The sequence below is a fragment of the Zalophus californianus genome, chromosome 12, assembly GCF_009762305.2.
Source record: "Zalophus californianus isolate mZalCal1 chromosome 12, mZalCal1.pri.v2, whole genome shotgun sequence".
Lineage (NCBI taxonomy): Eukaryota > Metazoa > Chordata > Mammalia > Carnivora > Otariidae > Zalophus > Zalophus californianus.
In genome coordinates, this window is record NC_045606.1 from 61,430,793 (window position 1) to 61,443,717 (window position 12,925).

A 12,925-nucleotide genomic window follows, 5' to 3' on the forward strand; every position below is an offset into this window, starting at 1 on the left:
CAGTGGCTAGTACTTACTTTTGCTTTGTGTGAGGGATTCTATTTTTTTTCTGTAAATAGAATTTGTTGTATTTTATATTATAATAGAATTTTATTCTATAACATACTAAAATTATATTGATTAAGTCCACTAGACTAAATTGTATAACAATGTGCTACTTGGATCTAACCTGCATTTTAAAAAAACTGTTGTTCATGTTGTTCAGATTTAGTAGGAGTCAGTATGTTAATACCGTGTTAATAATAGAAACAATGGCTGGTTTCATCAGCTGCTTGCTTGCTTTGAACTAGGAAGCGAGCTAGTACTTTTCTAAATGATCGCATTTTAATTTCACAACCCTATGACATATGTGTTATTATTCTTACCTTATAGCTGAAAATCTGAACCTTAGTGTCAGTTGTCGTTGGATGTGAGAGGTCCGTACTGTTTGTCTCTGATTCATGATGTTCTTCTGTAACAAAGCCAGAGTGTATATCCCCAGTCACAATCACTGAATCAAGAACTTAATGAATGTATGTACTATAGAGACACAAAGAGGATTAAATGTTGTCCCTGCTCTCAAGGAGTATACAGTCTAGTCATTTCTATACGTTACATAGCAATATGAAACCTAAGTAAGATTTTGAATACAATAATATTTAGGCAGCAAGGATTTAGATGACAACTACGTAATGGAAACAAGAGAGATGTGACTTCAGAGCAGCATGATGCCACTATAGACTAGTGGGATCTGGGAGGCTTCGTATAGGAGGTGGCCTTAAAGAACATGTGAATCTGAGAAAGTGGAGACTAGAAATGAGGACATCTCAAACCTGTGGAACAGCACAAGACCCAAAGGCAGATAGATAGAGGTGCAACAAACAAGTTCAACCTCAAGAACATTTTCCTGTAGTACAGAAGTTGTCTAATCTTGCTCCTGAGAGATATCTCAGGAGCTAGAGCACAGGAGAGGGTGTCTTGGTTGCTGGCGCTTCAGTCTTGTCTTTACCGGGATCAGAAACATTTTTATGTGTCCACTAACTCCTAAGATATCATTTGAACAAAGCACACTGATGCTTTTTTAAAAAGTAGGTGAAAACCATTGATAATGAAATGGGATATCAGTTGGGAAAAGTGGACTACGGGTCCCACACACGAGGCACTGGGTGCCAAATTAGAGACTGTGGAATACTGCCTAGGGGTGAAAGCCTCAGGACTGGTTTTGTCCACCTTTGTCCATTAGCATTGTGCCCATGGGAAAGTGACATGACTCCGCTGATTTGGTTTCCAAGCAAAATAAGGACGATATAAATTACTACCTAATCCTGAAGTTCCTGGGACTAAAAAAGGTGAATATGTGAAAACTATTTTGTAAATTCTAAAGTGCTATATGACATCAACCATTGTTTTCAGTTTTAATATGGACGGTTTCAATGAAGAAAAAAAGAAACTGCATATAGTTATTTATCGGATAGAAAATAAGAACTACGAAAGGTGTTACTCTGAGAGACTGGTGTGCTGGAGTAGCTGGGGAAGATTAATCTGGCATTGGGAAGTGAGCTGGAAGGAGGAAGGTGGAACAGGGTAATGCGCTTGGAAGTCAGTGTGTTGGCCTACATGTGAAGTGATAAGGGGAAATCAGCAGAACCTGGGAGACTAACTTGAAAGTATAGGGGCCAGAAAGAGAAGGAACGATGAGAAATATTTGGTATCATATTTTTTCCACATATGCTGCGGGAAAGTTCTAGAAACGGCTAGCAGTAGCGGTAGTGTTTTGGAGAGGGCTCCACTGTCAACATATTGATCTTTAGAGGACAATGGGATAACCAAGTGGAGGTATTTGGTGGCCTGAAGTACAGGTCTTGTTGTCCTCAAGAAGGGGATGCAGGAGGAGAGGGATGTATAAGACAATGAAGACAGGTGCCGTGTGGGTGCCCGGGAAAGATGCGAGAAGGAAGAAGAGCTGGTAAAGGAGACACAAGAAGAGTTACCCAAGTGTGAGGTGACCCACAGTAGCTAGGGAGGGCAGGGGCAGCCGGGGAGCCGGCAGAGAGAAGGACTGGAGGACAGTCACTGGGCATCAGTAACTGGTGTTACTTCTTATGATCCTTCTTTTACCAGAAACCGAGCATCTGCAAAGTCACGTCCTCGCCCAGGCATGCAAAGCTAATGGACACAGCTGGACAAAGCTGGGCCCGCAGGCTGATGCCCTCATGTGATCTAGCACAGCCCCTTCACCGGCACCCAGGGCCTTCTATAACGAGATCTCCTGTCGACTTTTCCAACCTGCTCTCCCAAATCTTTTTATCCGTGGTTTTCACACGCTTTCATTTTGAAACATCAGTATGCTTTGTTCAAAGGATACCGTAGGAGTTGGAGTAAATAGGACAACATATGCACTCTCTGTTGGATGGTAGAGGTGGAGGAAGGACTGCAGTGGCCCAAAGAGACAGGGTGCTAAAGAAGGTGTGACATTTTGTGTCAGGCGCTTATTGAAGAGTTTCGACTGGGAAGGAAAGGGAGCAAGAGGCTAGATGGAGCTTTAGGATGAAGAAAGGTGTTTTGTTGTTCCGTTTTGGTTCTTCAGTCTGGGAAGGAAGGCTTATAAACCTAGCTGAGTCTCTGCCGGGGTTAGAGCACTGCGTTACATATTTAGGATGAAAGGACGGGGTATAGACACTTCCCTTCTGTCCCCTGCTATATAGCTACTCAAAGGAAGAATTGGACCTTGTCCTAAATTGGGAGCCTGATTAAGAAACAGGGCCCCTGCGGGAGAGGGAGGAGACCCTCCAAGTAGGGAAAGTATCGGATGCAGTGAGGGTAATAAGTGAGAAAAAGGGCCCGAGGGGAGGCAGGCTGCAGTAGCTTTGAGTACAGCATGAGGTTATGCTTGAATCTCCGCTCTGGGATGGCCGAGTGCCCTGGGACCAAGAGGGCTGGGTAGTTAAAGCCGGAGACCCTTATCAGGACTGGTTTTGTCCACCTTTTGTCCATTAGCATTGTGCCCATGGGAAAGTGACATGACTCTGCTGATTTGGTTTCCGAGCACTTGTTTCTGGAGCCTGAGCACTCTGCCTTCCCTTCAAAATGAAAACATGTTTTTTTCTTCTAGGCCAGAGACCCCCACAGACAGGTGATGAGGGAGAGAAAGCAGTTCCAAGGGAGAGTGCAGATGCCCACAAGGCATTACATGGAGGTTGGAGGTGGGTTGCTGGGGTACATCATCAGCCACGGGATGCTTCAGTGGAGGTGGCATCAGCACGGGCAACCTGGGGATACAGGAAACCCTCGCCTTCCATCCCTTCCAAACAGAGCAAGAGGCCTGAAGTCATGCATTTTACAGGGACGAAGGAGGACTGGACTTAAGAATAAAACGACTTAGAATCCACAAGCTGGGGAGCTGAGAGACCATGTGGTAACACAGATGTATGTAGTCAAATGGGAAAGAGATGGTAGAAACAGGAAACAGAATGCTTGGGCAAAGTATATGATCTCAGAGAGGAGAAGAAGGATTTGGTAGACAGCAGAGTGAAAGGCACCAGAAACAAACTGAGGGTTGCTGGAGTGGAAGGGGGTGGGAGGGATGGGGTGGCTGGGTGATGGACACTGGGGAGGGTATGTACAATGGTGAGCGCTGTGAATTGCGTAAGACTGATGAATCACAGACCTGTACCCCTGAAACAAATAATACATTATATGTTAATAAAAAAAAAAGTAAGCAAGCCAGCCACACACAGCTGGCAAGGGAAAATGTATGTAAAGATGGGTCACAGATGGGGCTCACAGTACTACAAAGAAGATAGTTAAGACAAATCTCTTATCTGGTAGACTGAACCTTATGGGTAAGGCCAGTGATGCCACGCACAGAATGTGTCAGGTTTGAGGCTGGGGCAGTGTAGTGGCGGGGTGGGGGGGAAGGTCAACGTGGTTCAAGACCACGCCCACGAGGGCACTGACAAAGAATGGGTATACTGCAGCAGTGGTCCAGTGGAGGCTTGCTGTGCATTGTGTCCCGTTAGCACCTGGACGGAAGACATGTCTGGCAACAACATATGCCTTCTGAACTGTTGGGAGTGTTTTGGAAACAATTAAAAATCTTATTGAGCACCCATGATGTGCAAGGCAGAGTGCTAAGGTGGTCCACACAGCATATGAGTCCCAACCTCTTGAGGATTCAGAGTCTAGAAGGGGAGGCCTGGCAGAGATTGCTAAGTGCCTGACCCACACCCATCTTCTCCTTCTTTCTTACTTGCAGTTGGCAATACGTTCTGATAAAAAGGATGTATTTTCCAGCTTCTTTTAAATCTAGTGGTGATCAGTGATATATTAAGTAGAAGTCATTAATATTTTCTAAAAGGGTCTGATCAGGTGGGTGGGACACCCACTTGCCACCCCCTTCCCTTCTCCTTAATTGGAATGAGGACACAATGGTTAGAACCCCAACAGCCATTTTGGGCCATGAGGCAAATTTGAAAATTGAAGCACCACACTAAGGTTAATGGAGGTAGAAGGAGCCTAGGCCTCTGGAGCCCCTGGACAGCCATTTCAGTCCTGCACTACCTACTACTTCTTTTCTTTTGTTGAGGGTTTATCTATATCTATCTATATCTAGCTAGCTAGCTATCAAGTCCAGACATGGGAGAAAGGACAAACGGAGAAATACAAGATTTATAATATAAAAAATAAATGTAATATTCACATAATTCAACTCAAAAGAGATGCCTCTCCATGTGAAAGGCAGTAATTATTTAAAGGTTTCAGAAAACAGGCCTTTCATCCTTTCAAGTTGGGAGTTAAGGAGAGCAGAAGGTCAGGAAGAGAGCAAGGAACGAAGGTATCTTGACCTCCAGCCTTTTGACTGCTGTAGGCTGTCTCCCCGAGGCTGCAATTAGAGGTCCATGGTGAGGCAGGATTTTGACCCAGATCTCACTCAGAGACGTCCTGATCCCAAAGTGTACTTTCTATGCTATCCTATTTCCCCTTCTATCGGAGTCATGCCTTAAAAAGCAAGATTCTGCAATGCATGGCATCTGCGATGTTGGTATATGAATGAACAAGTCATGATTTCTCAGGATTGCAGTCCCCGGGGAACGGGGAGGGCCCTGCTGAGGAAGGGAACTGACACCCTGACCTTGATTAGTGTAAAGGGGACCGGGTGGGTGGTTCCCGTACCAGGGGTCATCAGTGGGACCCGAAGGATGATTAAGCCACAGGGATCAGTCGCACACACCACAACATAGTATCCTGGATCCCATCGGCCCCACAGAAGAGAGCACACATCTGATTTGTGCACCCAAACTATAGAAGAAATTACATAATCTCTGCAGTCTGTGCCAGAAAACCCCACTCTTTTGCTTGAGTTCATTTCGAACAACCCCGAGATCAGACACTTCTGAACGTTTGCTTCTTCCCCAGACATTCAGCCAGCTGCTTTTTTCTTAGCGTTCCCATATTGCCAAAAGGGAGAGGGGAGAGTGCATCTACCATTGTAGTTTCTAATTCCAACATGGATTTGTGACCCTGGAAAGACTGTAGTTTTCAAAGAACTGTCTGGACCAACGAGACTGAGGTGGCGTGATGCTGTTCGCAGTCAGGCAGCGGGTCACCTTGGAACAAGGTGGGGGAGACCGCACTTACTCTGTTAGTGACTAAACAGAAATGCCTTAATTTTTTAAGTCAGATTCTTCTCGTTCCAGACGCTTCCTCACTTTCTTGCTCTTTGCCCAGACGGGGAGAGCAGCGATCAGACTCCTAGTGTCTGAGGGTCTTTAAAGAGGCCTGGCAATCCCGGACACGGTCCTGGAGAAGGCAAGTTTTGTGCGCCGCGTCTGCGGGGAAGCAAGGGCGAGTCACTCCAGTGTCCGGGCAGACGGGATTGACAGCTCTCTGCCTCGGGCAAACTTCTCTCCACCCCTAGAGGGCACACTTCCACCTCTTTCCCCGACTTCTTGCCCTCGTGGAATTGGAATGAACAGGTGCTGTCACCATCCGCTTAGAAGGGCACGTTCATCACCCTCCGAGTCCCGCGCCAGCAGCTGCTTGGGCACCTTTGCCCCTCGGAGTGCGGCTGCGGTGCGCGCCAACGCGGGGGGAGCTGGAGAGCCGCTGCCCCTGGAGAACCCGGGGCAGGGCTCTGGGCCTGGGCTCTAGAAGTCCCGCAGGCGTGGGAGGGCAGGACAGGGGCAGATTTCAGCGGAATTTGGGCAAACTGTAGCCGCCGCCGCCGCTTTCTCCACTGCGGTAGACGGGGCAGGTGAAGGGACGACGCCCTTTGCAGCCTCTTGGGTCCTGGCCCCAGGAGATCGCCTCCTCCCCGCCTCAGACCAGGGCATCGGGGCCCGCCGGCTCTCCAGACCGCTCAGCCCTTTCCCGGCCCGCGAGGTGGGCTCGGGAGCCGCTCACAGGGCGCGGCCCCCGGCCCCAGGGCGACCACTGCGGGCGGGCCACCGGCAGTGCAGCCTGTGCCCCTGCGCCCGGGTGACAAGTGTGGGGGCGCCAAGCCGCCGCCGTCCTCCCCACGAGCCGCCCGAGAGGAGCCGTCGGGCCTGCGCCGGCTCGGGCGATGCTTGCGGGGCGCACGACTGGGCAGCGCAGGGCGGCGGTGAGCGCGGACCCCCTGCCCGGGCCCACCCGGACCCTCTCTGTCCCGCCACCGCCGGACCCATTTCTGCTAACCTCGCCGGCCTTCGCAGCTGTTCCCCTGCTCCCCCTGGGGGGCAAACCTGCGCAAGAGGGCAGCTGGAGGGAGGTCACTGCCACCTTGGTTTTTATTCTAGAAGGGGCTCAGTTCTGCCTAAGAGGGTGAGCTCCCCAGGCGCTATTCAAGTAGGTGTTTGGTGGCCTTTTGTCAGGAAACTTTTAATCACACAGAATTTAGCCTCTAATCGGCCAGACTTATTTAAACCGAGCAGAGTAAAACCTTCCATTTTTAACATCCATTCTTGGTGTTTGCTGGAAATTTGCCACCGAATTTCGGCTGGAGCTGAAGGTTACCAGGATTTATCATTGTTTCCCCAGGATGTTTAACCCTCCTGGGCCCCTCTTCTTTCATTTGAGATACTTAAAAAAAAAATTCTTGTAAGCGCTTTGGCCATTTTGTTTAAAAAAATTATTTTATCTCGTACGGTTTTGAGATCCAGAAATATTTCTGAAATGGGGAGAAGGGAGTGTTAGAGACAGAAAGCAGCTGTGTACCAGGAAATAATAAGTATCGTGCAAAAATATCACAGCTAATAGATGTCCTTTAGGAGTGTAAATATCTATGTTTAATTGCTTTAAAAATGTGGGGTGGAAAAACACAATTATACATTGTGATAACAAACCTGTACAGATAATTTCTGAACAATACAAAACAAGTGCTGAAAAATTTTTCTTTATGATTGAAATAATTGTTCCAAAATCATGACACCGTCCACCCAAATATCATGTTGCCCCATCTGCAATACTTGAAGAGGAATAGTTACCAATTGAATGCATTTAGATTCATCCTTAATAAAAAGAAAATTGCATAGCTTTTTATATTGTTGCACATCCTCAAATGCATCTTCTAATATCAATGTCACCTTCGTGTTATTCTCAATATTTTCAATTTTCAGAGATACATAATATATAATTGCTAGTAATTATAAACACATCATTTTATTCATCTGATTTTAATAACATGCATTTTTATAATTACTGTACAACTGAAATAGACATTGAGTTATGCTGTGTGCATGTCTTTATTCAACAGTATATTCTTAGACACCTTGTTCAAACAAATTAAGTGAATTTAAAAGAAAATAAAACAAGGGGGAAAAAATCCTTCCAGTAGAAACAGAATCACAGTGCTTTACAGACAAAAGGAAAGGAAAAGAAGTCCTTATACGAAAAGAGATTTATTATTACATAGAAAATTCTCACAATAGTTGAAACACACTTCAGGAACTAGTAAACACCTCAGATAGAGTTGTGCCAGTTACTCAGCCCACAAGCATCTGCTTTGTCTTAATTAGACGGGGGAGGTGAATGACCACTGTTTATTTTCATTTTCCTCATTAATTATGAAAAACTGCATTTAATTCATCTTGCATGGTGAGAGATTGGCTGCGCAGATGTAAGTCGTAAGGGAAGTGGCTGTCGGTGGGCAACCTGAACATGGCACCCTGCCCAAGGGGACCCCTGGGTGGCACTGCACAGTAATGCATGCCGTAATTGTAATTTTTGCCATAGTCCAAGGTTTCTTCTTGCTTCAGGGAAAATATCCCATTATAGTTAATTGGGGGAGGACTTAAGGGACCTTCAAACTGAGGGCTGGCACACTCAGGGGAAGTGCTTTCATAGAAGGATTCATACGCACTGCAATAATTGTAGGGTTTCATGGACTTGGAATTATCAAGAGTTCCATGCCCTGGGGGAGTGGTGAGCTCAGGGCTGTGGTAGGGCGGGTAGAAAGTGGAGTAGGGTGACCTTGTGTGGTGCGTAGCCTCCCCACCCTGACCCATCAGGAAACTCCTGGCATTGAGCTGCAAGCAGCCTGCCACCAAGTTTGTAGTTGGCTGGGAAAGACCTTTGCATAAGTTTTGGACGAACGTGAGCAGGTCAGGTCTCTTGCCAATTCTCAGAATTTCAGAAAGTGCCCAGATGTAGTTTTTGGCCAGTCGTAAAGTTTCTATTTTGGACAGTTTTTGGGTTTTGGAATAGCAGGGGACCACTTTTCTTAAATTGTCCAGAGCGTCGTTGAGGCCGTGCATCCTGTTTCTCTCGCGTGCGTTAGCTTCCTGTCTCCTGAACTTGACCCTCTCCAGTCGGAGTTTGGTCGTCTTTTTTTTCCTAAGACCCCTCCTTCTGGGCAAGCCATTTTCATCTTCCTCCTCCCTGTCTTCCTCCTCTTCTTCCTTCTCGGTTTCTTCTCCTGGGGCCCTTTTGATGCTCTTTCCTCGAAGGACAATCTGTTTGGAAAAGCTTTCTGGTTTCTTAATTTGCTTCTGGTCCTCACATTCTCTAGAAAACTTTCTGCACATCTGGGATTCTGGCATTACAACAGACTCATCAAACGGTAGTGTTAACATGGTTCTCTAATCTTAAATTACCTGAAAAAATGCCAGCACAATATTTAAAGTGTTTTCATTTTTAAAGTTTATACACTTAAAACATATTTAATGACTTAATCATAAGAATACAAAAACACGTGAAAAAACCTGATTCTGGGACCGATTTTTTACATTAAATAGAATCTTTGAGTTTGTGCAGGCTAGTAATTATGAAAAAAAAAACATTGGCACATGCAATAGGATCGATTTATACAGGCAAATTATCAAAAGAAAATAAAACAAGAAGCATTTATTATAATGCTACCACCATTTCCACTTCCCTTTGATTTTAAACTGGTTTTAACGCACAACAAGGACTGTGGAATTCAAGCAAATGCAAAACATGATATAGCAATGCAGAATTTCATTAATTCCAATTCCCCTGAGTACCAAATGAGAAGAGACACCAGTTTTTAAAATAAAAAAGTGTTATCTCTCCATTAACTGACAAATTTGTGAGGTGTTTTGTTTTGTTTTGTTTTAGAAAAAGAAATAAGCCTTAACTTTATCTGCTGTATTATGTAACTGCAAATTTAGATAAGTGGCTGTTGACATTTAGAAATTTAAAGAAAAGATAAATCAGAGCCAATTTTTTAAACTGATTTCTTTCTGATCAGTGAAGAAATACATAAAAGAGCACTATTTTCCCACCCTTCACAAAAAAGGGGAGGGAGGTTGGGCTAATTTGGAATAAACTCCATAAATAAATTAAAAAAAATAAAAATCACTGGCATTTTTGTAATCAAAGAAAATCTTAAGACTGCTTTTACATTTACAATTTTTCCAAATGTAATTGTCTGTTTGCTTCTGTTCAAATCATCCTGGACAAAAAACCACTCTCATAGTGTTTTTGTTCTACGAGCCACAGAAGTCTCCCCCTAGCTAATATCTGACAGGAACGGTCCAAGGATTCTGACTGCAATTGTGCACGTGTGTTCAGAATCCCGAATGAAAGGGGAAAATAATTTGTGTTTCAAATGCAATTTTGGCTTTCGTTTGGTGAAGCAGCAAGTATTTTCATCTAAAGTCTTCAAACAAATAGGCACGTTAAAACAGAGACTTTTCAATTTAACAATCTCCAGCCCCCTCAGCACACACACATACACACACACACACACACACACACACGCACAAACTCTTAGTAATGTCCACATACTTGCAGTGTTACATAATAGCAGTGAAAGTATGTGACAATTACATCATAAGAATGAAATATGATAAGAAGTTATAGATGGCAAAGAGCATATAAATACTATAAGACAGTGACACTGTATCTTTAAATACTTGCATGCAAAGCCAGCATCAATTGAAGTAGATCTTTATTTATATTACCTTAGGTTTTAATTTCATTCAATAATCAGTTTTCATTTTGTATCTTCCAAATCTTTTCAGGCTGAGTGTCGCATCGTCTCCTGGAGTCTCTAGATCTGTGTATATCTGCACTATCTCATTGATCTCTAAAAAGTGACATTGATGCCAACTGCCAGAGCTGGTACCCATGCCATCTGCTAGTGACGTCACAGGGCAGAGAGAACCATGTGATCCTCTCTCTTGGGACCTTCATTCTGCACTGATCATCTGGCATCCCTGTAAGTGGGTACCAGCATTCATGCATCAACACAGAAGGTTAGACTGATAGGGAAAAAATCTGCACCAGCATTTCACATACAGTAGGTGCGTTTCTCCTCGAGCTGCTTCGGCTTCACTGGCAGTCTGGAGAAATAGCTGTGTTAGTGTTCAGTTTCGTCCTGCCAACGGTGCAACTATTAGGTAGTCGTTAATATTCCATTCATTTACAAGGTGGGCTTTTGTGTGAGCGAGAGGTTTTTGTTGTTGTTGATGTTGACGTTTTGTAAAGATCCCCATCCCTTTCCTGCACCTGGGTACCCGGGGAGAGAAAGCCGTGAGGAGGAGCTGAAATCGGGAAAAGGGTCTTGAGATGCTTAAGCAAACTAAGATTTGTGTAAGCGAACAGGGATCAACAAAGGTCTCCTTATTTCCTTGTTTTGTTTCATGGCATGTAACTTATGGGTGTGTGTCTGTGTGTTCTCTTATTAACATGGACGACTTCTGTGCTTCTTAGGAATTTGGAATAAAAGAACAGTCTCTCCATCTGGGGTCTGAAAGACATCCTCAGACGCTCCCCTTTCTACACTTACTGGTACCTTTCAACAACTTTTCAGAGAGATTCTTTATCTATTTCAAACGCAGAGACGTCTGCAAGTTCCCTGTGAAAGATTGCAAACTACATTCTCGTGTCCTCTACCAAAAGTCACAACTTCACTCTTGCATTGTCCCAATCTCTTTCCAGCGTGAACTTGCTTGTTCTTTCTCATTAAGGTTCGTAGACAATAAACATAAAAAATAGCTCTTAGGTTTTTGTCTCGCTTTCCCTGGCATTCTGCTGAGTATTTTAATCAAAGATTAGCTTTTCTGTTTTCTGAAGCCCTCAGATTTTTTTCCCTTTCTCTTAAAAATCTTCTCACATTTTCCCCCCTCTAGACCAACAACCAAGGAGACTTTAAAAAGTCTCCTCATTCTTATATCACTGTCCAATTGTTTTTCTTTGTCAGATTTACTCATATTTATCTTCTTCCCCCTCCCCACTTTTGGTATCTTAACAAAAGCGGGGTAGAAACAGTTAAGTGAAACTGGCAAGGCCTTATTGATAAAATAAACTGTGAAACCAGAGGCAAACTCCACCTTCCTCTCCTTTTCTCTGCTCCCCTGTCACCCCCTCCCTTGCAAAAAAAAAAAAAAAGAAAGAAAGAACGTTTTATTTCAGAATTGCCCGTCAGTAAAGTAAAAAGTGCACTTAAAAAAAAAAGTTTAAAAATGGACAAGCACAACCTTTGTTGTTTGACAACTGAATAATCTCTTTCTATAAAGTGAGACAGTATGCTTTTGGTATTAAAGTAATCCCTGGCAGAGTTGTAACTGTTAAATCTGTGTTAGCATTCCCCTTATAAATCCCAATTTTGAAAGGTTTAGAATTCTGCTGCTTTAATGCACTTTGGTTCCAAATTGGCATCGGGGGCCTCAAATTAAATTCAGTTTTGCTCCTGTCATATCCCACTCATTTCTGTTCCCCTCAAAGTTACTCAACTTGGCCTGGACAGTTCTAGAAAAGACGGGGAAGATGGTAAAAAGGAGAATTATGTTAGGTAAAGGAGAATAATTTTTCTCTCTCAATGTTCTGCTAAAAATGCAAATTTAATAGAAAAATAAGGCTATAAGTTCTTAACTTAAGTGAAGTAGATTGGCCTAGATTACCTTTCAAAAAAGTCAGACATACCAGAGGCGTTTCAAAATGTGTTGTTTAAGGGGCTATTACTGGTCAAGGGTGCATTGAGTTTATTTCATATGGCCTTTGGTTCAAAAACTACACAGACCTTTTACTTCAACACAGAGAGTTTCTATAGGAAGAGCAGATGCAGACTTCCGTTTGTTCTCACGTATGGTTTAATTTTTTAAATATAAAGGGGCATAAGTATCAAGAGTCAGGAACCACAAAGCCTGTCACTCATTTTACATATTATACCATATTCTAAACTTGCAGAGTCCCCAGAAGCTGCATTATATTACGGGCATCACAAACATGAGAATCAAAATCTAAGGAATGGTAACATGACATGTGAGTAGAAAACTATCACCAATGTAGCTCATCGCAAGGATAGATTTTATATTTTATCTTTGCAGTGTGCAGACAAATGAGAAACAGTTTTTTTGATGAAAACATTTGGGACTGTTCTATTTCTGCCGTTGAACATAAAATAAAAACCTTTGGTGGTGGTGGTGAGGTGGGGTGAAGGGGGATAGAATCTGTGTTGAGGTTTGCTGAGTATTAACCTATTGTTTGAACGTCCCAGATTTCC

General features: G+C 43.8%; 1 protein-coding gene across 2 annotated transcripts; it reads right to left on the reverse strand.

The window, feature by feature from the left end:
- Positions 1 to 7,221: 7,221 nt before the first annotated feature.
- NEUROD6 (neuronal differentiation 6) lies at positions 7,222 to 10,591 on the reverse strand. 2 transcript variants are annotated; one of them, XM_027574082.2, is made up of 2 exons: positions 10,383 to 10,591; positions 7,222 to 8,909 (listed from the first exon to the last, which is right to left on the reverse strand). In XM_027574082.2, exons 1-2 carry the CDS (start codon positions 10,398 to 10,400, stop codon positions 8,016 to 8,018), a joined length of 912 nt encoding a protein of 303 aa, XP_027429883.1. In that variant the 5' UTR covers positions 10,401 to 10,591; the 3' UTR covers positions 7,222 to 8,015. The 2 variants fall into 2 exon arrangements, with proteins under 2 accessions (XP_027429883.1, XP_027429882.1); XM_027574081.2 differs by having other exon boundaries at positions 7,222 to 9,050; positions 10,383 to 10,589.
- Positions 10,592 to 12,925: the final 2,334 nt, after the last annotated feature.

Coding starts and splice junctions, on each gene's coding strand:
- NEUROD6 (XM_027574081.2), bottom strand. CDS start 9,029: ATGTTAACACTACCGTTTGATGAGTCTGTTGTAATGCCAGAATCCCAG.